Here is a 24,971-nt window from a genome sequence, read left to right as displayed (position 1 = left end):
TCCCAGAGAGGCCCATATGCGGGTTTTGCCAAGCTGTTGGAGAAAGGTGGCAAGATTTAGGCTTGGTTAGACAATTGGAGTCTGACTTAGAGTTTGGCAATTAAACATGTCTATGCCTCTGTGTTTTTACCAAATGTGGACACAAAAGTCAAGGAGAAAAAATAGTGAGAAAGGCAATGGGGAAAGTAGAGCAACAACAACAAAAAAATGACCAAGCAAACCAAAAAGCCAAAACCCTATTTCTTTTCTTTTTTTCTTTCTTTCTTTCTTTTTTTTTTGGTTTTTGGTTTTTGGTTTTTGGAGGTAGGATTTCACTGTAGGCCAGGCTGACCTGAAATTCACTATGGAGTCTCAGCGTGGCCTTGAACTCATGGTGATCCTCCTACCTCTGCCTCCCAATGGCTGGGATTGAAGGTGTGTGCCACCATGTCTAGCTACCAAAACCCTATTTCTCATGTGCATAATTAACAGTGCTAAAACCTTTCAGTATCGGGTGTCTGTAGAAGGATGTGGGTGCTGTAGATGGGTGGGGAATGATAAAGTTGTTGCCTAGGCAACATTTTAGAAGACTAAACTACAAGGGAACACTTTTTTCCTTTTACATAGGTCTTACACTCCAGCTGAATGGGTTGAAAAATTTGACAAGTAGATATCAAGAGAATGTGGATAATATTACTAGGCAGACCAATGAATCCTTCTTGATGCTTAGAGCAATTCCTGAAGGTAAGTACAAAGGAATCTCTTGGTCTAATTAGTATTTGCTTGAAGAAGGAGGCACACAGGAACATGAGGGAGTTCTGCCTCCCACGTGATTTGGAGTGCTAGATGTAAAAATGAGAACAAAATTAAGTTTTACCTTGCAAATAACTGATTTAGGGGGCTGGAGAGATGACTCAGCAGTTAAAGATTCCTGTACAACTTGTGCCAGTCCAGTGTCAATTCCCCAGTACCCAGGTAAAGCCAGGCACACAAAGTGGCACGTGCAACTGCAGTTTGTTTTCAATAGCATAAGACGCTGGTGTGCCTATTCTTTCTCTTTATCTCTATCCTTCACATAAATAAAAGAAATAATCTATGTTATTAGTACCACTGTTATGAGTATCACTGTCTCCAGCCTGACCACAGACTTAAGCTCCAGACACTTCTTATGCAGACAAGACATGATGTGGAGAGAGAATGGTTTGGTAAAGATGAGGTGAGCGTGACTGAAAGGGTCCAAATGCAGAAGTTTAGTGTATTATACACAGGTCATACATGTTCTTCATTGCTTCTTTTTGACCACATCATATATTGAAATCCTAATCCACAAAGCTCTTATCCAAATTATTCCATTTGTCCCTTCATGGGAGGAGTAGAACGTATGTTATGCAAGGTTGCACATTTGTTATGAAAAAAAAGACCCATTTTGCATTCAACAATAAAAAAGACACAATAAAAACCAATAAAAAGCAAAAAGATCATGACATCAAAATAAATTTCAGACTGATTGAGAGCGGGAGGGAATATGATGGAGAGTGGAGTTTCAAAGGGGAAGGTGGGGGGAGAGAGGGGATTACTATGGGATATTGTTTATAATTATGGAAGTTGCCAATTTAAAAAAAAAAGTAAAAATTTTTTAAAAGCTATTGAGGAAGACACCGGCTGTAGACCAGTGGCCTCCACATGCATGTGTGCCACACAGACATGCAGAGTACTGGAGGGATGGTCCTAGCTTTCCCGGTTCCTGCCTCCTCAGAGAGCCTAGTATGGTATCCCCAGTCTGGTAGGTGTCAGTCACCTGAAGCTCAGAGAAGCTGTTGCCTGCCAAGTCCTGAAGCAGGCGGGCCTCACCCCAGAGCCTCTGATTCTGTAGGTCCAAGGCAGCTCAGGACATTTGTCTTTTTCATGAGCTCTGGGTCTGCAGCTACTGCGACTGGCTCAGGGACCAGATTAAAAGTAAATAATCAAATAAATGAATGAATAAAAATGGCCATAACATGTTTGTATGTATGATGGCACTTGTAGTTCCACACTGGCTCTGAATGTTTTCATCAGGGCTCACGCTCAGGTCTGTGTTTATTTTAGGCCTAAAAAGCAAAGGAAACAAAACCAAAGAGCTGGCCGCATCTGCCAATCAGAGTGCAACGCGGACGCTTAGGAATGTCATGGGCTTGAGCCAGAGGGTCTTCAACACGTCAGAGGACCTGGCCAGAGTCAACGCCACATTGGAAGAGACCAATGAGCTTCTGCAAAACTCCACAATGACCAGTAAGTGCATCCGTGGTGTTTCTTCTAGTTAAGAAAGTCTGCATCATGCAGGTTGGGAGAGAGCGTGGTGCACAGAGGTGCAAAAGGGACCACACATCCACATCTGGGTTCCCATTGATGGAGAACGAAAAAGGCTTGGGGGATATAAGTCAACGACATTTCTTCATTTCATTTTTTTTCTAAACTTCAAGAGTTTGACTATGAGGCTGTCTTGTTTTCTTCAATGTATGAATGATAGAGTGTTTGTTTTAATTTTTTTAAACCCCTGTCTAACTTTTCTGCCACCCCTTGCCTTCTTGTTTTATTAGCCCTGTTGGCTAGAAAAAAGGTTAAAGACATGGAAACACATGCCAATCTTTTATTTGACCGATTGAAGCCTTTGAAGACATTAGAAGAAAACCTGAGCAGAAACTTATCAGAAATTAAGCTGCTGATCAGCCGGGCCAGAAAACAGGCAGCTTCTGTGAGTGTGCGGCGGCGGGTCGGGGAGAGGTTGGGAAGAAGGTATGGCTCTGTAATACCCACCTTCCCATAGCCTATGCTTACCAAAACATCAGGTCCTAGAAAATTCGAGAGACCTGGTGTACAACCACACTAACTCCCCTACAACGTCTGCAGGTTCAGATCTCAGAACCTGAGATCCTCGTCTTGCCTTATGTATATTTAAAGGCAAGGGGTAGCCCTCTTTTCTTTGACTTCTGTTTGGATTCAGAATGTTCCAAAAGGTAGTTTATTAGTTAAGAGTGCCAAACTTTATAACTGCTAGCTTTGATGTCATAGAAAACATTAAGTCCAAGTGATGACATTAGTGTAAGGTTCTGTTTATTCATTTTATAATTTTGATTTTAATTATCCCAGTACTCACCAGAATGTGTGTGCAAGTCCAGGCATCAGCCCACAGGGAACAGTTTGCTTCCATGTAGAGCCTTCCCAAATCCACTTCCTTGAGTGCATTAAACACTGACAACCCAAGGAATTCAAAGCCGAGAAACTGTTAGAGTCATCCATAGCTCATGTCACCCACTGCTCTCTAAGGAGAAGGGTTCCAACAAATAACACGGCGTTTTTAAAATGTGGGAACTGTAGTGCATGAACATATTGCATATTTGGTTATATGGGGACATCATCAGGTTATTCTCCTATGTTCCATCTCCCCCACACTCATTCCACTGAGGGCTATCCTCAGTGGAGTCATGGTATTCACTGCGGGCGTCATGAATGCACCTGTCAGTCTCTATTGGGGGGAAGATAATGCCTCAGTGTACACCTTCCACCCTCTGGTTCTTACATGTTTCTCTGCCCCCTCTTTCACAGTGTTCCCAGATCAAATAACATGACTTTTGAGAGTATGGGTATGACATGTTACCACACCCTAGAGACGACAAATGTGGCCTCTGGTCTTCTCCAATCTTTCTGTAGCTTCCTAGCCAAAGAAAGGGAGTTCTTTGTCCTGTTTTTATCAGTGCATATTCACCTCTAGGAAAAGATGCAGGCTTCCATGAGTTCTGGCTTCCATGCTTCCATATGTTTCAGTAACAGTCTTTAAGTAAATGTAAACTCCAGGGATAGTTCTAACTAGCATGGTTGGTACAAACAAAAGTAAGATTAATACAAGATACATGTGCAACTAATTGTTAACTAAAGAAGTATGTAGCAAGTCCACTAATTGCTCTATAAATATTTACTGAGTGGATATATTACCTCTACATTTATTTGACAAATGACTAACCAATACCCACTGTGGGTCAGATGACAAGAGCACAAGGTGATAAGGTCTTTGCCTTTAAAGAATCAAATCTCATATGAATGAGAGAATTTCCTATAGAAAATACCTGTTAAAATTCATTTTTGCCAGGCATGGTGTCACATGCCTTTGATCTCAGCACACAGGAGACAGAGATAGGAGGGTTGCTGTGAGTTTGAGGACAGCCTCAGACTACATAGTGAATTCCAAGTTAGCCTGGGCTAGAGTGAGACTAGACCTCAAAAAAAATTTTTTTAAACCTGGGGGGAGGGTCTGGAAAGACTTTTCAGTGGTTAAGGAGCTTGCTGCAATGCCAGCAACCCAGATTTGATTCCCTAGTACCCACATGAAGCCAGATGCACAAAGTGATGTATTCATCAGGAGTTCATTTGCAGTGGTTGGGGGCCTATTCTCTCTTCTCTCTAGCTCTCTCTGCTTTCAAATAAATAAAAATAAAGAATATCTTAGAAATTCTTTATATAAATATATAATTCATTTACTTAGAGAGATTGAGAGAGAGAAAGAGAAAGGAGAGAGAGGAAGAGGCAGAGAGAGAGAGAATGGGCATGCCATTGCAAATGAACTCAGGATGACTGTGCCCCCTTGTGCACATGGCTTACGTGGGTCCTGGGGAATCAAACCAGGGTCCTTAGGCTTTGCAGGCAATTGCCTTAACTGCTGAGCCATTTCCCCAGCCCCCACTAAAACTCTTTTATACTGGTATGGCATTGCATGCTTATAAGCTTCTTACTCCAGAGGTTAAGGAAGGAGGATCATGAATTTGAGTTCAAGGACAGCTTAAGTCATATAGCAAGACCCTCTCTCAAAACAAACGGAACAAAATAAAACCTAATTAAACTGACTTTTGCACTTAAATTTACAAAATAAGAGAATTTCTACTGAGGAGAGTACTTAGTGGTTAATGGTGCTTGTTTGCAAAGCCTTCCATCCTGGGTTCAATTCCTCAGCCACCCACATAAAGCCAGATGGGTGTTTAAAACAGCAAGAGAGCCTGAAGTACCTGTCCCGCCACCACACAAATGAATACACTTGAAATAATATCTCCTTCATCTGATTTCTCACCTTATGAAACTCAACGCATGTTTTTTTGTTTTATCAAGAGAGGAAACTTGTTTCACAGTGAAAAGTGGAGTAACCCCTTAGACATGCTTTAGAGCTTCCACTGCATGTGTCACTAAGAGAGAGGACACCTCCCTTCTTCCTCTCAGATTAAAGTGGCCGTGGCAGCAGACAGAGACTGTGTTCGGGCCTACCAGCCTCAGATCTCCTCCACCAACTACAACACCTTGACCCTGAACGTGAAGACACAAGAGCCTGACAACCTGCTCTTCTACCTCGGTAGCAGCGCCAATGTGAGTGCACAAGTGACTGTGGGTATGAACGAAGGGATTTCCTCGGCAGACACTTCATTGATAAAGGATTAGGGCTTTCTTCAATCACTCATTCTTCTCCTAGGAATGACCTTTGCTGTAATACTAGTGACACATTAAAACTAAGTTGCAAGAGTAAGTAAATGCTTGTGGGATGGGAGAGATGGCTAAATGTCTAGAGAAACTTGCTTGTAAAGCCTTCTGGCCTGGGTTCAGTACCCCCATATCCACATACAGCCAGATGCACAAAGTGGTGCATACATCTGGCATTCATTTGCAGAGGCAAGAGACCCTGACACCCACACATGGGCAGATATCTAAAGCTATGTTGAAATAGATAAAAGAGTAAAAGCTTTTGAGAAAGAAAGTGACCTTTCTGAGCACTGCCTCCCTCTGCCATCTACATGGGATGTCTTGGGAGTAGAAGTCTGCCTGTTGACCCTCTGACCCCAGAGGTGATAATCAGCATTTTCCAGATGTCCTGCAGGCTCTTCCTGCCAAGGAGGTTCTCATGGCTCTCAGAGGGCAAGTTTCTTTGGCCATCCCAGTGGGAATGGTTCTGGGCCCTGGGGAATGTTGAGGTAGAAATGTTAACAAGCATGTTTATTATCCCAGATGTCTTCTCAGGAGATAAGGGGCCATGCTAGGCCCGTTGTGGCTCCTATCTTCCTGTGTGTTTCATGTCTGCACATGTGACTGGGTACACAAGCGTACACAGTGCCTTCCCTCATCCTTCCTATGGCTTGCTGATGGCCCCTTTGGATTTTTGTGGGAACTTTATAGGGGAAATTGGGGGAGGTCAGGTCAGTCAAGTCACTAGTGTCTAATCTGACCATCAGCCCCAAGACTCTGACTCATTCTTCAATCCACCAGGAACAGAGGTATTTACAGACAAAGGATATGGCCTTTTGAGTTTTCGTTTCATGTTTTCTGAATAGAGAAAATGTTTTAAGAACATTTTTAAAGAATATGTTGGCGATAGGGTAAATAGCATTGCGTAAACTCATGCTGGCTCTTGCTCTGTCCCCCAGTCTGATTTCCTTGCAGTGGAGATGCGGCGGGGGAAAGTGGCCTTTCTCTGGGATCTGGGCTCCGGGTCCACCCGGCTGGAATTCCCAGATGTCTCTATCGATGACAACAACTGGCACAGCATCCACATAACCAGGTAGCACAAGACGCCCTCAGGCACCTCTGTTCCTTAAACTGTATCATATCACATGCGTGCAAGGTCATATAATAGTCTTGAATGTTCTGGAAAGTTGGATTATAAACAAAGAATATTTACTTTGAATTAGCTATAGGAATGAGACTTTTCCTACAGACAAAATAAATTTTGTTACCAAAGGCAAGAAGGAAAACATTAAGTTTCGATTATTTTATGGTATTTTTTGAAAGTCTAAAAACCAAGATGGTGAACCTGGTAGAAGGTTTCCTTCCTGGGGAAGAGGCAGCCTGGTAGGATTGCAGGTAGAAGTGGACAGAACATGAAGTTTCTTAAAGTTCAGACACAAAGCCAGATTCTTCCTTTTATGTCTGTCCCACAGAAGTAAGCTCATGTAAGCAGCCTTCAGTGTAACTTTCTTTTCACTTTTCTGTAACAGTATGGTTTATTTTGTTGCTCGATAATTTTTTCTTCAATAGAGACAAAAAAATCGCATAATAGGAAGTTGATCACCCTCACATATAGTCTAACTCAGTAACCATTTTAAACAGGGAAGTAATGTAATGAAATGTGTATTTTCCAAGAACACCACCACAATATTTTGAGGAGTCAGGAAAATGAGGAGGGAAGGACTGGAAGCAGGGAGACCAGGTGGTGGGTATGGCAGGGGACACGGAGAGAAAGAAGCAGATGGGACCATGTATGAAAGAGGCATGCATGCACATGTGATAACATGCAATGCTGAGTCACTCCTTTTGTTACTTCTTATGACCTCAGGTTTGGAAACATGGGTTCACTGACTGTCAAGGAGATGAGCTCTACTCAGAAGCCACCAATGAAAACAAGTCAATCCCCAGGAACAGCAAATGTTCTTGATATAAACAATTCGACACTGATGTTTGTAGGAGGACTTGGAGGTCAGATCAAGGTAACTTTCTGGGCAGTCTGCTGAACAGACCTGATTGGTGGGTTTAACGGGTTTATAAAATAATGCTCTCAGGGCTGGAGAGATGGCCTAGCAGTTAAGCGCTTGCCTGTGAAGCCTAAGGACCCTGGTTCGAGGCTCGGTTCCCCAGGTCCCACATTAGCCAGATGCACAAGGGGGCGCACACGTCTGGAGTTCGTTTGCAGAGGCTGGAAGCCCTGGCGCGCCCATTCTCTCTCTCTCCCTCTATCTGTCTTTCTCTCTGTGTCTGTCGCTCTCAAATAAATAAAAATTAAAAAAAAAATTAAAAAAAAATAATGCTCTCAGATGGTTGAATATGGCCTCAGCGGGTGAAGATTTTCTGCTTTTATGACTTTTCCTTGTGGCAGCTCCTCTGCAGAGCTAAGCTGGTGTTGCGGGGTGAAGAGCATGTTCAATTAGTGGGATGATAAATGGCGAGGACCAGTGGTTTATTTTGCCATTTGAATGCCATTTCTAATGATGAAATGTGAATGGAACATTCTAGATTGATTTCTGTAAAGCCCTGTATCTCTATTCTAATTCTAGTGGTAGATGTGTTCTATTCGTTACTTTTCTTATTCTGACCTATTTGGCCAGACAAGAAGCAACTTCAGGAAGGAAGGGCTTATTCTGGCTCATAGTTTGAGAGCATACGGCCCACCATGAAGAGGGAGACAGGGTAACAGGCAGCTACAAAGCTGAAATGGTTCACCTCCTCACGTCTTGATGGAACAGGTAGTGAACACGATGTGGATTCGGACTATAAAGCTTCAAGACTTACTCCTAGTGACCCACTTCTTCCAGCAAGGCTCTACCTTGGAAGGTTCCACAGCCTTCTAAAACACCCCCACCAGCTGGCAATCTAAGGGTTCAAACATGTGTGCCTATAGGAGATATTTCATATTTAAACCACAACACATGCTAATTAGTGTTTAGCCGAAGAGTTTTATTTTATTCTGTCATCCTCTTGCCAATTAAAGTGGAGTTGGATGAGCATTAAGGAGGGAAGAAGGTTTTGATTCCAGCTGGACCCCAACTCTCTACCTCATTCTCTGGTCTGATGACTCACCTGAAAAGGGCCTTCTTGCTAACAACCTTAGTAGCCAAGATGGGTCTTTAGGGTACTGTCCAAAGCTGGGTGTGGTAGTGGACACCTCTAATGCCAGCATGCTGGGGGCTGAGGTAAGAGAATTGAGAGGCCAAGGCCAGCCTGGGCTACATAGAAAGACTCAGCCTCAACCTCTCTACCTCCACTGCCCCCCACCCCAAGAAAATAGTCACTTTCTAATTGCAAGGAAACTCAGGCATTACAAACTGGCCATTTTTTTCTGAATGTTGTTCTCTTAAAATTTGTATTTCCTGTTTTTGAGCCAAGTGTTAGGTACCTAGACAATGTTTTATTCTTTTGTACCAACTAGATGTGGGTCACATGTTTGTTTTGTGTTGTTTGCACTAGAAATCTCCCGCTGTGAAGGTTACTCATTTTAAAGGCTGCATGGGAGAGGCCTTCCTGAATGGCAAATCCATCGGTCTATGGAATTATATTGAAAGAGAGGGCAAGTGCCATGGATGCTTCAGCAGGTAACATGTCCCCGAGTTTAACGTTATTCTTTTTGTATCTGGGTACTGCTTGGGAAATTTTCATGCACATCTAAGATGGCTAGAGTTTATGGTATTGTTATTACTGAAATTAAATGCTGTTGATCATTTGTGTAATAGCAGCATGAGTTATTTTTAACCCTTAAAAAGTGTGGGCTTTTTTTTTTTTTTTTTTTGGCTGTGTCTTTGATTGCATGCTTTTACTACAGATCGTAAAATCTAGAAACTTCACTTGCAAACAGATTTTTGTCTCAAAGATCCCCAGTTTAATCCTAAGTAAATCACTGTACATTTTTATTCCAAAAATACACCCATGGATGAAGGTGTGTGTGTGTGTGTACACACACGCACACACGCACTCATGTGCAGTCAATTCTTATAGATAAGTATTTGTAATATCTGATATAATGTCTCTTACACAAACGTTGTTCTGTGTAGATAGCTGTAATTAACAGAGTCCTTACAAGAGCAGTTGAAAACAGCTTGTGTAAAATGCATAAACTTATAGTGCAGGGCTGGGGAGATGACTCAGCTATGAAAGGTACTTGCTTGCAAAGCCTGATGCCCAGGGTTCAATGCTCTAGACACCTACGTAAAGCCAGATGGACATTTATTTATAGTGGCCAGAGACCTAGGTGCGTGTATGCCTGCACACACACACATAATTTTAAAGGAACAATGTAAGGTTTCATGTTTTCCTGGCAACTTCTACTTTCTCACATGGCTTAATTGGGCTTTGTAGTTTAAACTTTTTGTTTGCCACATGGAGATGTAACAGTAACATCTGACTCAAAACTAAAGTAGCACCCATAGCCCAAAGAATGACTCATTGAAGCTGAAGTTCATGCTGGCAAGGAATAGGAATTACTAGGGGTTTTTCACAGAGCATCGAAAGACTACTGACAGCTGTGCTTCCTGCATTTGCCAAACCTCACCCACCTCCAGGCTCCTATTTTATCTTATAGTGCTGAGTCTTTGCAGAACTCGTGCAAACATGAGTTCTGAGAGCCTCCTAGTGTAAAAGTAGTGGAGGTGACTACAGGCTTTGACAACAGAAGACACAAGACAAAACCAGCCTCTGAGAACATTACGTGTATGTATATCAGGGACACTCTGTAGTCCCAGGCTGGCCTCAACCTCACAGGGATCTTTTTCCTCTGCCTCCTGAGTGCTGGGATTAAAGGCATGCGCTCCTGGCCTTTGACCAATACCATATGGTCAAAAGTGTTTTAGATCCTGGGCTGTAGGGATGGCCTATAGCAGTTAAGGCATTTGCCTGCAAAGCCAAAGGACTCAGGTTCAATTCCCAGGACCCATGTAAGCCAGAGGCACAAGGGGGCACACATGTCTGGAGTTTGTTTGCAGTGGCTGGAGGCCCTTGCCTGCCCATTTTCCCCCCTCCCCAACCTTTCTCTGTCAAATAAATAAAGTTTTAGAACCTGAAATGTTTTTAACTAGTTTGGGATATTTGCATCTATATAATGATATATCCTGGAGAAAAGCTTCAGTTTTAAACACATGCTTACCTTGTATAAATACCCTGCAGGGGATTGTATTCAATGGTTTGATCCAACTTGTGCATGAGAGTATGTCTGTCTGTGCTCAGTGTTTCAGATTTAAAATTTTCACACCAGAGATGTTCAAGCTGTGTCTGTTCTCTACTTACTATCAAAAGATGGGGATGAACATTTTAGCATGGCATGGGGAGGGAGAGAGTTCCGTAAACAGATCCTTTGCTCCTTCTGTCCTCCTGGGCATGGATGGTCCATCATGCCTTCTGCTCTGCAGCTTCCAGAATGAAGACGCTTCGTTCCATTTCGACGGGAGTGGGTATTCTGTCTTGGAGAAGACGCTCCGGGCCACCGTGACTCAGATAATAATGTTGTTCAGTACCTTCTCACCCAATGGGCTTCTTCTCTACCTGGGTTCAAATGGCACCGTAAGAGTCTTTTTGTACATTTATGTGGCTATGGATTATTCATGTCTATTGTATGACGTTCCCTGGGTAGATATGAACAAATATCTGTTCACCCCAGAGAGAGCACCAAAGGACCCAAGGAATGATGTCACCCAATCAGCTCCCCACAAACAGCTTGCAACACTGAACTGCCTCCCTCCTGCATGGGTGATGGGCTTCCAACCATTGTATAGGTAGACTCTCTCTTCAGTTAGCCTCCTCTCTCCATGACTCTAGCACATCCAGATACCATGTGTGGCTGAGGCAAAATTGTATACATTGGGGTGGGGGGTTCAAGAGGGAGAGAGAGTAGCTAGAATCTAAGGTGAGGGTTACTTTCAAATTCTATGAGGGGGCATAGACAAGCAGCGGTTACTTTCTTGTTGCTGGGACAAAACACCTGACCAAAAGCACCTTGTGGGGGAAAGGGGTTATTTCCAGCTTATAGGTTTTAGTGAAATTTTCACTATGGAAGAGCAGATATCTAGGTATCACATCTTGTCACATGAGCTGGGAGGAGCAACAAGGGAAAGCTGGCTCTGAATACCTAGTAGGCTGGACTAATAAACCTCAAATCCAACCTTGGTGACACACCTCCTTTAGCAAAGTGCCACCTCCCAAAGGCCCCACCACCTGTCAATAAAGTATGAGGTTCAATCATTAATACACGAGGCTATGGTGGTCAGGGAAGGACACTCTACAGTCAAACCATCACACTGATGTTGTGCCCCCAGAACAGAATTCCACAGGAATGTTTGATAGGATTTACATACATATTTTTAAATTAATTAATTTTTTATTAATTAGTTTTGTACTCAGTGAATGCAGTCAAGTTGATACCATTGTTAGCCTCCTCCATGTCCTACCCCTTCCCCTGGCCCCTCCTTGTTGAGGTATATGGGTCATGTATTGTGGAGTTAGCCCACAGTTATGGGTAGGAGAAACGTCTCTGCATACCATGACCCAAAGTGTGGCTCTGACATTCTTTTTGCCCCCTCTTCCACAAAATTTCCCTGAGCCATGTTGGGCTCATTTTGGGTCTGCTTCAGTGATGAAGGGTTGGGAGCCTCTGTGTCTCTGGATATATGATTTGTAGGAGTTGATTGTTCTCTGTGTCGATCTCCTTCACCCTTGTGCTTACATACATATTTTATGACCGTTTCCGTGTGCACATAAGTAATGTCATACACACATGTATGTCATGCAGTTTCTCCATTGAAGATCATTTCTTTATTAATTCAAGTTTAAGGACCTATAGAAGCCACAGAAGAGCATTGAGTGTAAAAGAAGTCAGTCCATGGGTCAGTTAAGCACTTATTATTAATGTTAGTTGAAGAAATATGTCTTGTGTCAGGCTCAGTGTGAACCCAGTGGCCTGGTTTGGATTTCATCCATAGGAATGGTCTTCTTTGCATTCAATTCTTGGTTATTCCCATCCTCAATATTCACATTTCATTTTCTGAACTGACTCACTTGCCAGTTTAAATAAAAAAGACATGAAGGGACTCCAGTTTTCTTACTTTCATGTGTATAGATTATGTTTACCTCATCAGCCTGTTCTAAAAAGACTTCAGGGACATTTTTGTTTTCAACTAATAGTTTTCTAGCTATGGAGTCAGACCTAGTTCCCCCAGTTTGATTATAATAGGTTTCAGCCATTCCTGACTTGAAGGGAATGGAAGTCTTGGAATATAGATGTAGCCATGGCAAACTCTATTTTCTTCTTTACAGAAAGACTTTCTGTCCATTGAGCTGGTCCAGGGCAGAGTTAAAGTTATGGTTGACTTGGGTTCAGGACCTCTCACTCTTATGACAGACAGACGGTATAACAATGGAACCTGGTACAAAATAGCCTTCCAGCGAAACCGGAAGCAAGGTAGGTACAGAGACTCACCTGGTGCTGGTTGCCCTTGTAACAATTAACATATTTCCAAAAGTGAGCAGTCTTTTTTTCTACTTTATCTTCCTGTGTGTTTTAATGATATTAATCTTTTTTAAAAAACTTATTTGATAGATATGCAGATTGAAAGAGAGAGAGAGATGGGCATGCCAGGGCCTTCTGCTACTACAAGTGAACTCCAAACACACGTGCCACTTTGTGCATCTGGCTTTATGTGGGTACTGGGGAATTCAATCCAGGCTGTCAGGCTTTGCAAGCAAGTGCCTTTAACCACTGAGCAATCTCTCTAGCCCAATATTATAATCTTATGCCACCCATTCTCCACTTAGTTGTAAGTGCAGTTCTTGAATGGCATTCTAAGTGAAAGCCACCATTGTCTTTGGAATATGAAGCAATAGGATACAGGTTTGCTGAAGGAATATTATAATTCTGTTTTTGTGTATTTCATATTAAATACTGAACTGGAAACAAGAATCAAATTTATTCTATTTTATCTACACACTTACTGTTACTCTGCAATAGGTGTTTTGTATTGATTGACTTTTAATATACTTCATTTTTTTATTTTTAAGGAGAGAGACAGAGAGAGAGAAAGAATGAGCAATCCAGGGCACTCTGTCACTGCAAATGAACTCCAGATGCCTGCACCACTTTGTGCATCTGGTTTTATGTGGATACTAGGGATTCATACCTAAGTTGTTAGGTTTTGCAAGCAAGTACCTTAACCACCAAGCAATCTCTCCAGCCACATTGAATGACTTGTTTTTTTAAATGTTTTTATTTTTATTTATTAATTTTAGAGAGATAGAGAGAGAGAGAAAGAAAGAAAGAAAGAAAGAAAGAAAGAAAGAAAGGAAGGAAGGAAGGAAGGAAGGAAGGAAGGAAGGAAGGAAGGAAGAAAGAAAGAAAGAAAGAAAGAAAGAAAGAAAGAAAGGAGGGAGGGAAGGAACGAAGAAATGAAGGAATGAAGGTAGGAAAGAATGGGCATACTAGAGCCTCCAGCCTCTGAAAACAAACTCCAGAAGCATGTGCCACCTGGTACAATTGGCTTACTTGGGTCCTTTGGCTCACAGTCAAGTGTCTTAACCGCTAAAACCTCTCTCCAGCCCTTGATTGCCTTTCATAGAGATAAATCTTCTTTTGTCCTTTATTAATGAAGAACAGAGCTGGGTCAATGTCTCAGCTGTTCAAAGCAATTGCTCAAGGAACTTCCCAGCCTGGGTTTGATTCCCCAGTATGCATATAAAGCCAGGTGCCCAAAGTAGTGCATGCATCTGCAGTTCTTTTGCACAGAAATAGATCCTGATATAACCATAGTGTCTGTCTCTCTCTTGGAAATAAAAACATAAAAATATTTAAAGAAAAATAAAAATAGTGAAGAATAGTACTGATGAGCTTTACAGAAATTAGAAGAATATGTCTTTGGGAAATGAACTTTGTGGCAGACATTTGCGTTTATTTGAACATAGAAAGTGATTCTTGCTTTATCTTTTCCTTTCCACTTCCTTTTAGGACTGCTGGCTGTCGTTGATGCATATGACACCAGTGACAAGGAGACTAAGCAGGGAGAAACTCCAGGAGCATCCTCCGACCTCAACCGGCTAGATAAAGATCCCATTTATGTGGGGGGCTTACCTAACTCCAGGCTTGTGAGGTAAGACATTAAACTGAGGCTTGTGCAAGCTTCTCACAATAGTGTGTGAGTTTGCCAGGGATGCCAGCATAGACTACCATAAGCTGTGGAGGGGAGAAGCACTGAAGCAAATGAAAGGCTTCTTTATCCAGTTCTGGAGGCTGCATGTCCGATACTGAGGTACAGATGGGTTACAAAGAGAATCTTCCACACTCCCACTTCTGATAGCTTCAGCTGCTAGAGATTGCAGATAGCATCCTGCTATCCTCCTTTGCTATGGCTTCACCTAATCACCCACGTGTGCGAATGCCACTCTATGTCCAAATTCCCCTTTTTATATGGACGCTAGTCACACTGGATTAGGATCAACCATGAGGACCTCATTTTAATATATATTTGAGAGATAGAGAAAAAGAGAGAGAGAGAGAATGGGTACTCTGAGGCCTTCAACTGCTACAAACAAACTCCAGATGCATGTTCCTGTGTTCCTGTGCATCTGGCTTATGTGGATCCTGGGGAATCTACCTGGGCCCGTAGGCTTCACATGCAAATACCTTGACCATTATGCTGTGTCTCTAGCCTGAGGATCTCATCTTAACATGATTACCTCTGGAGCATCTTTATTTCTTATTTAAGATTACCTTCTGGGACACTGATCGTCAAAGATGTCATCTTTTACTAAGGCACATCTCCACCCATAATATTTGCCCTCATCCCAAGTATCAGTGCATGTTAACTGGGAAGTAAAGAAAGTCTTCTAGAGAAAAAATATGATTTATATTTATTGCCTCTGGGACATTTATAGTTTGTTCTCTTGCTAGAATTGGACCCTCCCTCATCATACTACATCCTCCTCTCTAGTTATTTTAATGTAGTAGAATCTGTCTAAAGGAAAAAAAAAAAAGAATTGTGCTTTATACAGACTTCTCTGCTTTTGTGTGACTATAGTAAATGAGATGTATGAAAGTTGAAAAACCAGCATCAGGAAATAAAATAGAAGATGGCAGAGGTGGGAGACTTTGGGAGACTTTAATTCAACACTTATTCAGGCTTAACTCTGACTTTAGAGGTGTATAGAAACTCTTTGTGGTTCCTAGTCCTTTATTTGTTATTTGGGACTAGGCAAATTTAAATTTTTTTCACACTATTAATAATACCAGGGGGCTAGGGAGATGGCTCAGTGGTTAAAGGTACTTGTTTGTAAAGCTTGCTGGTCAGGTTTCAGTTCCCTAGCACCCACATAAAGCCATATATAATAAGTGAGCAAGCACCTGGTATTGATTCACAGTGGCAAGAGACTCTTCCACCCCCCCCCCACACAAACCGTGTGCAAATCAATAATTACTTAATAAAAATAAAACCATCATATATGAAAGGCCAGAAGTCAAGATAGCATCTGAGGAATGAGGTCATCATATTCTAACCTGGGTCCCCAACCTAGGGTACCTTATGTGTATTTTATCCATAACCTAGCTAAGACATTGTTTTGCTATAGAATGCTAGTATGTGGCACTGAGGTGCAGTTGGAATGGACAAGTATCCCAGGTCCTCCACTACCCCAATTCTCTTTGCCACAATTCTCTGAAAGTTCCAGGGAACTTAGTTTATAACCATAGTCATTCCCAGGTCTTCTAAATGAATCCATGAAAAACCTCGGAGGTTGGGGCTGGAGCAATGGCTTAGCAGTTATGGCACTTGCCTGCTAAACCTAAGGATCCAGGTTTGATTCCCCAGTACCCACATAAGCTAGATGCAAAAGGTGGCACATGTGTGTCTGGTGGTCATTTGTAGTGGCTAGAGGCCCTGGCATGCCCATTCTTTATCTGCCACTTTCTCTCTCTCTCTCTCTCTCTCTGTCTCGAATATATAAATGAATAAATAGATAAATAAAAAATATTTTAAAACCTCAGGGGAGCTGGCCACTTACTACATCTTATTCCTTGTCATATCTTCATCCCTGTCATTATGGGACCAAGGGTGTTCTGAGAGCCACAGTGATGTTCCCGTTCATCTGCTTTTTACCTAAACCACACAACGTGTGGATTTTGGAGGAAAAGACAAGCTCAGATAAGAGATGCTCATGCTAGAAGAGCACGGCTACCATCCAGGCCAAACTCCTTATTTGGACTGGAAGAAATGGAGTTGCAGGAAGGCTCAAACATGGCCAGCATCACACAGTTGCTAAGGTCCACAGATCTGGGCTCAGCACAGATAAGGAGGGTGATGGCATCAAGAATCCATTTAGTGCTCGGTGCTCCTAGGGCTCACTGATCACAGAAGTACAACTCAGGAATACTCATGCTCACTAGGATTGGAAATGAAAACCTGTTCTCATTATAGCTTGACCCCAGCTGGCATAAAGGATACAAAACAGTGTGTTTGATAATCCCAGCTATCTCAAATGAAGGTGCTTCTTTTAGGACTATGCAGTGGAGACAGCTGCCAAGGACTTCTCATCATCCAGTCCAGACAAATTGTGTCACTTTACCAGAGGCAAATGACCTACTCTCCACAGGGACGGGGTTATGATCTCTGTGCTGTAATGACCTTGTGGCAATGAAACACCTGTCTTATTATTGCCCTGCATTTTAACAAGTATACTTAAGTCATAATGGCTATGAGTTCCCCTTAAAATCAACATGTTTTCCATGTGAGAAGCCACCACATAGCCAGACTCACCAAGTTTATTCCCTTCCTCTATTCCTAAAGAAATGTTTGTTCTGCCTGAAGTTCTCACCAATGATGTCATTCTCAAAGGAGGCCTAGGCATTTCTACAAAGTGTTAATAGAGGAACAAGTTTCTTTTTAAGTGAAATGATATTAAAAGGAAAAAAAAAAAGATGTTTCACTATGTGTGTTCTTACATCATTCTCTACAGGAAAGGGATCACCAGTGAGAGCTATGTGGGCTGCGTCAAGAACCTGGAGATATCCAGGTCCACCTTTGACCTGCTCAGGAGTTCCTATGGTGTGAGAAAAGGCTGCGTGCTGGAGGTAGGAAGCTTTTTTTTAAACATTGGAATGAGGTTTTTGTTTATTTTATTTATTTATTTATTTTTGATTTTTTGAGGAAGGGTCTCACTCTAGCTCAGGCTGAGCTGAAACGCAACTATTTAGTCTCGGGGGGCCTTGAACTCTCGGTGATCCTCCCTCCTAAACCTCCCAAGTGCTGGGATTAAAGGTGTGCGCCACCATGCCCAGCAGAATGAGCTTTTTATAAATGCCCACTGGCATATCAATATAAAAAGGTATGGCAACTTCACTCAGCCCACGGGTGGGTAGAAAAGATGTGAGGGAAGTGCCCCATACCTCCACCTGCGAGCTCACCTCATTCTGCCCTCTGCCCTCTTTCTCCAGCCCATCCGGAGTGTGAGCTTCCTCAGAGGTGGCTACATTGAGTTGCCACCCAAGTCTTTGTCACCGGAATCAGAGCTGCTTGCCACATTTGCCACCACAAACAGCAGTGGCGTCATCCTGGCTGCGATTGGCAAGGATGCTGAGAAGCAGGGTCGGCCTCAGGCGCACGTGGTGAGTAGCTGCCTGGTATTCGGAAGGAAAGAACTTCCAGAAACACTGAGTGAAAATTTTCTGGCTCGTGCATGTGTGTCTTTCTGGTCTGAATCAGAGATTTCCTGTGTTGTGTAATGCGTCTTCTGTGCCTAGTGACTGAGGAGAGATATTTGCTGCCTACTTGTATCTACAGTGGCTTCCTGTAACGCAGCCTCAGTTTCCTTCCACGTGCTGCCGGTTACTCCTCTCTGTTCAGCTTGTTTCTTGTGTGTTTGTCGGGGGGCGTGTGTGCAGGTACACATGTGGACATGTATGTGGAGGCCATAGGCTGATGTCAAATGTCTCCTCCATCACCTCCATTTTTATTGAGGCAGGTCTTTCATTGAGCCCAGAACTCTCCAATTTGGCTAGTCTTGGGTAACCAGCTTGCCCTCAGTTTCTCTCTGACTCCTCAGCACTGAGATTACAGGCAAGAGCCACCATGCCTGGCATTTACGTGGGTACTGGAGACCTGAGCTCCGGCAGCTGCTTTTTACACTGAGCTGTAACCCCAGCCACTGTTACTCCTCATACTAAAACAGCACGTCCTTAAGCTCTGTTCACACCAGGAAGGAAGGACAAACGTGGCCTGTGATAGACGATGGCCTAGCAGTTGGAGAGGGGAGAAAAGATGACAGTTCTTCATATTTTCAGGCTATATCAGAGCATTCTGCCTTGTCCTCTGTTCAAATTTGTGCCCATCCACTAAGTGGAAGAACAGATGGTAGAGTCGGTATGCAAACAGTTTATAGAACAGCATGCTCCGCTATTCAAGACACCTTGCAGACACCATGTAACAATCACCGCCTGGGCTGCAGGCAGACACCGCTTCCCTGTGTATTACTGAGCAAGAAATGGGTTCAGAGAGACTGCTTAGCATGTCCAAGATCATACAGCTGTCATGTGTCGGAGCCAAGATTGGAACACCGGACTGCCAACCCCAAATATGACATAAGCCACTAAAAAAAGGGCCAGTAATGAAGTGACTGGAATGGGTTTGTGGGCTGCATTAATCAAGTTTTCCTAGTTGAGGTGAAGTTTATTTCAAATGAAACCCCGCCCCAGTGCACGCACGCACATGCGCGTTTGTGTGTGTATGTGTGTGTGTCGCATACACTTGTACGTGTTGATGCAGTGCCCCATGCACTCTCCTGTAGCACCTGGTGGACTCACTAGTGTCAGGAAAACATGATATGTCCCCCTCCATCATTCACTGGCGTGGCATATTGTGCCACATGAGAGAGTCTCTTACTGATTCTGGAGCTTGCTGTTTTTGAGCTCCTGCACAATTCTCCGGGCACCACTTTCCCCAGGATTGGGGTGAAAGGTATGCATGGCCATTCCCAGATGTTGACATGGGACCTGGAGATTTAAACTCGTGTGGTCCAGAGCCCCGCAGTCCCTCACGTGTGTGCAGGAAGCACACTTAGCTGCTGAGCCATCCCTCCTGCTCAAAATTAACAGTTTTAAAGTGAGCCATTCAGTGTCATTTAATTCATTTGCAATGTGTTTTGTTTTGGCTTTGGTTTTTTTTGAGGTAGGGTCTTGTTCCAGCCCGGGCTGACCTGGAATTCACTATATAGTCTCAGGGTGGCCTTGATCTCATGGTGATCCTCCTACCCCTGCCTCCCAAATGCTGGGATTAAAGGTGTGTGCCTCTTTGCAATATTTTGAAGTCACTTCGTTTATCTAGCTTCAAATATTTTCATCACCCAAACTAACTCAGCTCCCCATTCCACCCACACAGATACAGCATGCCTGGTTACCAGGACTCTGTTCGCTGGATTTCCCTATCGTGGGTTATTTCCTGTACATCAAGTAATACAAAACATGATCTTTTGTGGTTTTTACTTAGTGTTTTTTCAAGATTTATCCACATTATTGTGTGACTCATGGTTACATTTTTATTACCAAGTAATATTGCCCTGTATGTACACACCACAGTGTATCAGTGAATTCATTGATAGACATGGGTTTTTATTTTTAACTTTTGGCTATAATGAATAACACTTCTATCAATTTATGTGCAAATATATACATATATGCATATAGATAGATAGATAGACAGAGAACTCATCTTAATAGTTACTTGCAAATCCAATTTTTCTGACTAAGACAGCAAAAAGGAGAAATGCTATAACCCAGTCTCATCTAGTGCATCATGAAACACATTTCAATTCTGCTGGTGGATTTATAAGCTGCCGTACTTCCTTTCACTGTGACAAAAAACATTGTATGGGGCTGGAGAGATGGCTTAGCGGTTAAGCGCTTGCCTGTGAAGCCTAAGGATCCCGGTTCGAGGCTCGATTCCCCAGGTCCCACGTTAACCAGATGCACATGAGAGCACACGCGTCTGGAGTTCATTTGCAGTGGAGGCCCTGGCGCTCCCATTCTCTCTCTCTTCTCTCCCTATCTGCCTCTTTCTCTGTCACTATCAAATAAATAAAAATAAAACAAAATAAAAAATAAAAAAAATTATATGAACTTTAAATATCTTTAGACCCATCAAACTTTTAATGCCACTTGTAATAATGTGAGAAACAATTCCTCAGGCCAAACAAAAAAATGTAATGGTAACTGTATGATTAAAAAATAGAAGCGTCTTAGTTTCCATTCAGCTTTGGTAGGTTTCATTCATATTTGCATCCCCTAGTATATACATACGTATAGATATTACAAGCTAGTAAAATGATAACCATGAACAAGTACAAAGAGAAGAGCTGGAAGAGGAGTGAGGGAAAGTGAAAGGACACATGTGACATGTAAACAGAAGTGGGAGGATATTGGGAGGGGAAGGGGCTTGGAGGGAGGATGGGAAACAAGAATCATCTAAACAAATTGTACTGAAAATGCTAGGATGTATAAAACCTAAATCCCTATCTGCCAATTTTAAGAAAATTCAATTAAAAAATACAGTAACTTAGAAGCTTCTTAAAGCATCTGTGTTGGTATGGTACATAGCAATAAATAGCACATGTGAGGCTTTGTAGAAACAGAAAATTTTGATACAATTAATTTTGATATGATTAATGACATTAATGCTGAATGTGAATTGCATGAACAGAGATTAGGAAGCAATATGCTCGTTAATATGGCTGTCACAGATGGTAAAATTGTTAGGACCTTGAGTTACTATGCCTACATTATCTATATGAGATGAAAACCTGAGGAATCCTTCAGTAATGTGTTTTGTGTGGGAAACTGCTTCCTCCGCAGCCCTTCTTTTCCATCCTGCTCATTGAAGGCCACATTGAAGTTCATGTCAATTCTGGAGATGGGACCAGCCTGAGGAAGGCTCTCTTGCATGCTCCTACAGGCTCATACAGTGACGGACAGGAGCACTCCATTTCCTTAGTTAGGAATCGGAGGTAAGCAGCTCAGTGGCATTTATGTCACTCATGTCATGAAGTCACAGCGTGACCTCAAGAAAGCCATCTGATTGCCAGGCGTGGTGGCGCATGCCTTTAATCCCAGCACTTGGGAGGCTGAGTAGGAGGATTGCTATGAGTTCGAGGCCACCCTGAGAATACAGAGTGACTTCAGGTCAGCCTGGGCTACTCACAAAAATAAATAAAAAAGCCATCTGGTGAGAATCTTGTAGGTGTCTGGTCAGGTTATCTGATCTGACTGGGATAGTTAGTTTGACACTGTTAGAATCATGTTATTATCATTTTTTAAATATTAGAATTCTTCCATGAAATTCATGCTTTATAGTAATATGTTTGTGGAATTTATATAATATAGGACCTAAATCTGGTCCTCCATTTGGACCCAATATAAATTGTTTATAAATTGGATAGATTTAGTGGCATATACTATGATAATCTTAATACACAGTAGTATATGCACAGTAAATAGTAATGGTGTAATACCTCTCGTACATAGTTCTCTCCAAAACTGTAGACCAGATGTTTTGAATGCATGGTAAAGAGGTTTATAAGTACACACATCTATTGCCAAAAAGAAATTAAATTCATTTTTAGTTAACTCAGTTTCATTCCTTTATGTTGAATGTGCAGCTGTGGGTTTTAAATTTCCAGGTTCACCTTTCCAGTCACACATAATGTCATAAAAACACTTGTCATTAGGGAGATTCATTGTCCCATAGGAACTTGCTCAAGTTTTGTATAAAGATGGAGTTATATCATATTTAAAAGTTTTATTTTCTCCTTGGTCTTTTAGAATTATCAGCGTTCAGCTGGATGACAACAGTCCTGTAGAAATGAAGCTGGGCACCTTAGCAGACAGAAAGACAATAAACGTATCTAACCTGTATGTAGGGGGACTTCCAGAAGGTGAGGGGACACCAATGCTCAAAATGAGGACATCATTCCACGGCTGTATCAAAAACTTGATCTTCAACATGGAGTGAGTATAACCAGGCTCTCAGCATGTTTTTGCAATTTCTACTCTTAATTGGTGAGTGCTAAAACTAACCTGCAATCTAAACTTGCAGTTGGGAGATGCCCAAGTTCTGCAAGCTCTTGACTAACAAGTTTTGTTATTATAAAAGCTCCATAAATGTTAGAGGATTTTATAGGATTGTAGTGGTGGAAAGATCTGGTTACCACACCTTACTAAGAAACGAGTTATTGGTTGTTAAGCCATGTGTGTTTACCACTAAAGATAGTACTTGGGCTTTTGTGATATAAGCTGGCTGTTTTGAGATTGAATGCACCTTTTTCTTTTTCTTTCTTTGGTGTGCTGCTGAGGGAGCCTGGGGCCTGTGCACGTGAAGCAGCCACTCTTCCACGGAGCTGCGTGCCAGCCCCTAGCGCACCGCTCTGAGTGTACCTGATGGTGCACGAGCAGGTTCACATAGTTAACGGTTTTCCTGAAAACACCTCAACCCGGACTTGGGGCTGGCGGGATAGAGCTACCATCTTCCCAGGGGAAATAAGAGGTGTGCTCAGCATCAGGCGACACTGACTCCATCCTCTATGGTCTTTCATAGCCTCAGTGTCTGTCCTGTTTTGGACTTGAGGAGAGCAAGGTGTGGCATGAGTTCTAGCAACACACAATGTCAGGGGCTTAGGTTAGCGACTTACACAATCTTATACTCATTCTCCTCTCAGAGAGAATGGGCTGCTCATTCATTCTTGCACTGACGAGGCCTTTGTGTCCCTGGAGGCCATACGTGCTCTGGACTCCCTGAACTGGAGGCCGCTCTGTGTGCCTCGTACTGTGTCCTGGGGAAGTGCCAGTGAGGAGTCATGCAGCAGCACAGGACACGCTGCTGGAGCTGCACAGCGAAGGGACAAAGGAGCAGCACGGTTCACGATAACAATCAGTGTGTGATGGAGGCCACTGCGTAGGGCTGCGGGAACCAGAAACATTGTATCTTCAGGAAGCCCAGCCCAGCCTGTTGTAGGGGGAAGTGATAGCTTTTGAGCCCACTCTATGCCCAGGAAGGGCCAGGTCACCAGTGAGGGGTCTGGGCTAGACAGCAGGGTGGCATTTCAAGCAGGAGATCCACATAAAGAAATGGTACATCCTTGTGACTCAGGCACTGTGAAGGATGGCCACTTTGGTTATCCTAAACGAAGTGGACCAGTGGTTTTAAATGGATCTTAATTGCCTGGCATTCAATTGATTTGGGTTCCATGTTGGTTTGTAATGTTTCTATAAAAATAAACCTAACCCTTGAGAACTAAAATGAACAAAAATCTGTATGCCTCTTTCATTACCTCTACAACAATAGTATTGCCTGTCATTCTTCTCACCATTATACTCCCCAATATTTTATTTCCAGCACCTAACTGCCTATTTACTAATTGAATTACAGCTATTCAACAGTGCTTAATCCAAATCATCCTAAAACAAATGATGGCTACACACAATAACAAGGACGCTCATGATCTCTCATGCTAACTTCCCTAATTATTTTTATTAGCTCTGCAAATCTTCTAAGACTCCTTGCCTACACTATTACTCCCACAACCCAACTATCTACAAATCTAGGCATAGACATCCCTCTTTGAGAAGGAGCAGTTTTAATAGGTTTCCAACATAATATTAAAGCACCGTTAGCCCATTTTCTTCCACAAGTAACACCTTTCCCACCAATTCCTATACTAATTATTACTGAGACGATTAGCCAATTTATTCGACCTATAGCACCTGTAGGTATTACCTATGGCAGTGCGGCTCACTGCTTTTTCATCTTGGAAACGCTTCCTTGCCTGTCTGCAGGCTTCTGGATTTCACCAATGCGGTTGGCTCTGAACAAGTGGACATGGACACCTGCTTGCTTGCTGAAAGGCCCAAGCCGGTCCTGCAGGAAGAGGACAGTGAATCCGCACCAGGTCCTGGGGCTCTACCGCAATCTGTAAGCCTGACGTCCTTCACTGGCATCCGACAGGTTTGGTCGGGAAGAAAGTCGCATGCCAGAGGAAGTAGAAGTGGGACTGGGACCCAAAAGCACTGGGAAAGCTGAAACCAGAGCTGGGAAGCCGTGGGAAGGGTTGGCGTCACCAGCAACCCAGGAGCCAGGTCAGCCTGAGAGAGGGTCAGGGAGCAGAGAAGGTGGGAACTGAGTTCCAGGGAGGCCCCCTGAAGCTGGAAGGGAGGGGAATGGCCTCCATGTTGGCCTTCCCTGCCCTCTGGTGCTCTGGCTGGGCCTCCGCAAGCCATTTGTCCACTAGGGAAGGTGGCTCCTGGCATCACCCTCCCTGTGATAAGGAATAAAGGAGGAACAAGGGAGAGGTGGTTCTCTAAGCCAACTTGTAGGTGACAACAGGCCAGCATTCTCAAACACATTAATTCAGCGCCCTGAGTGGGATGACACACCACAAGCTTTGTTGAAAATGTTTCCATTGGGCCGCATCAGCATTTTACTTTTAGA

General features: G+C 42.9%; 1 protein-coding gene across 2 annotated transcripts in view; it reads left to right on the top strand.

Annotated features, from left to right (window-relative positions):
• Lama1 (laminin subunit alpha 1) overlaps positions 1-24,971 on the top strand; it is a 156,947-nt gene that overhangs the window by 124,190 nt on the left and 7,786 nt on the right. For both annotated transcript variants that reach the window (XM_045143150.1, XM_004662598.2), the window contains exons 42-56: positions 607-723; positions 2,065-2,247; positions 2,556-2,710; positions 5,221-5,364; positions 6,414-6,547; positions 7,322-7,472; positions 8,947-9,071; positions 10,878-11,028; positions 12,778-12,922; positions 14,459-14,600; positions 17,458-17,572; positions 17,936-18,106; positions 21,344-21,495; positions 22,310-22,495; positions 24,320-24,455. In XM_045143150.1, coding sequence (XP_044999085.1) covers positions 607-723; positions 2,065-2,247; positions 2,556-2,710; positions 5,221-5,364; positions 6,414-6,547; positions 7,322-7,472; positions 8,947-9,071; positions 10,878-11,028; positions 12,778-12,922; positions 14,459-14,600; positions 17,458-17,572; positions 17,936-18,106; positions 21,344-21,495; positions 22,310-22,495; positions 24,320-24,455 — 2,207 coding nt within the window. The remainder of the gene's footprint in view (positions 1-606; positions 724-2,064; positions 2,248-2,555; positions 2,711-5,220; positions 5,365-6,413; positions 6,548-7,321; positions 7,473-8,946; positions 9,072-10,877; positions 11,029-12,777; positions 12,923-14,458; positions 14,601-17,457; positions 17,573-17,935; positions 18,107-21,343; positions 21,496-22,309; positions 22,496-24,319; positions 24,456-24,971) is intronic.

This window comes from Jaculus jaculus, chromosome 2 (assembly GCF_020740685.1).
Source record: "Jaculus jaculus isolate mJacJac1 chromosome 2, mJacJac1.mat.Y.cur, whole genome shotgun sequence".
In the NCBI taxonomy this organism is placed as follows: Eukaryota; Metazoa; Chordata; class Mammalia; order Rodentia; family Dipodidae; genus Jaculus; species Jaculus jaculus.
This window is presented reverse-complemented; position numbering and strand designations above follow the sequence as displayed.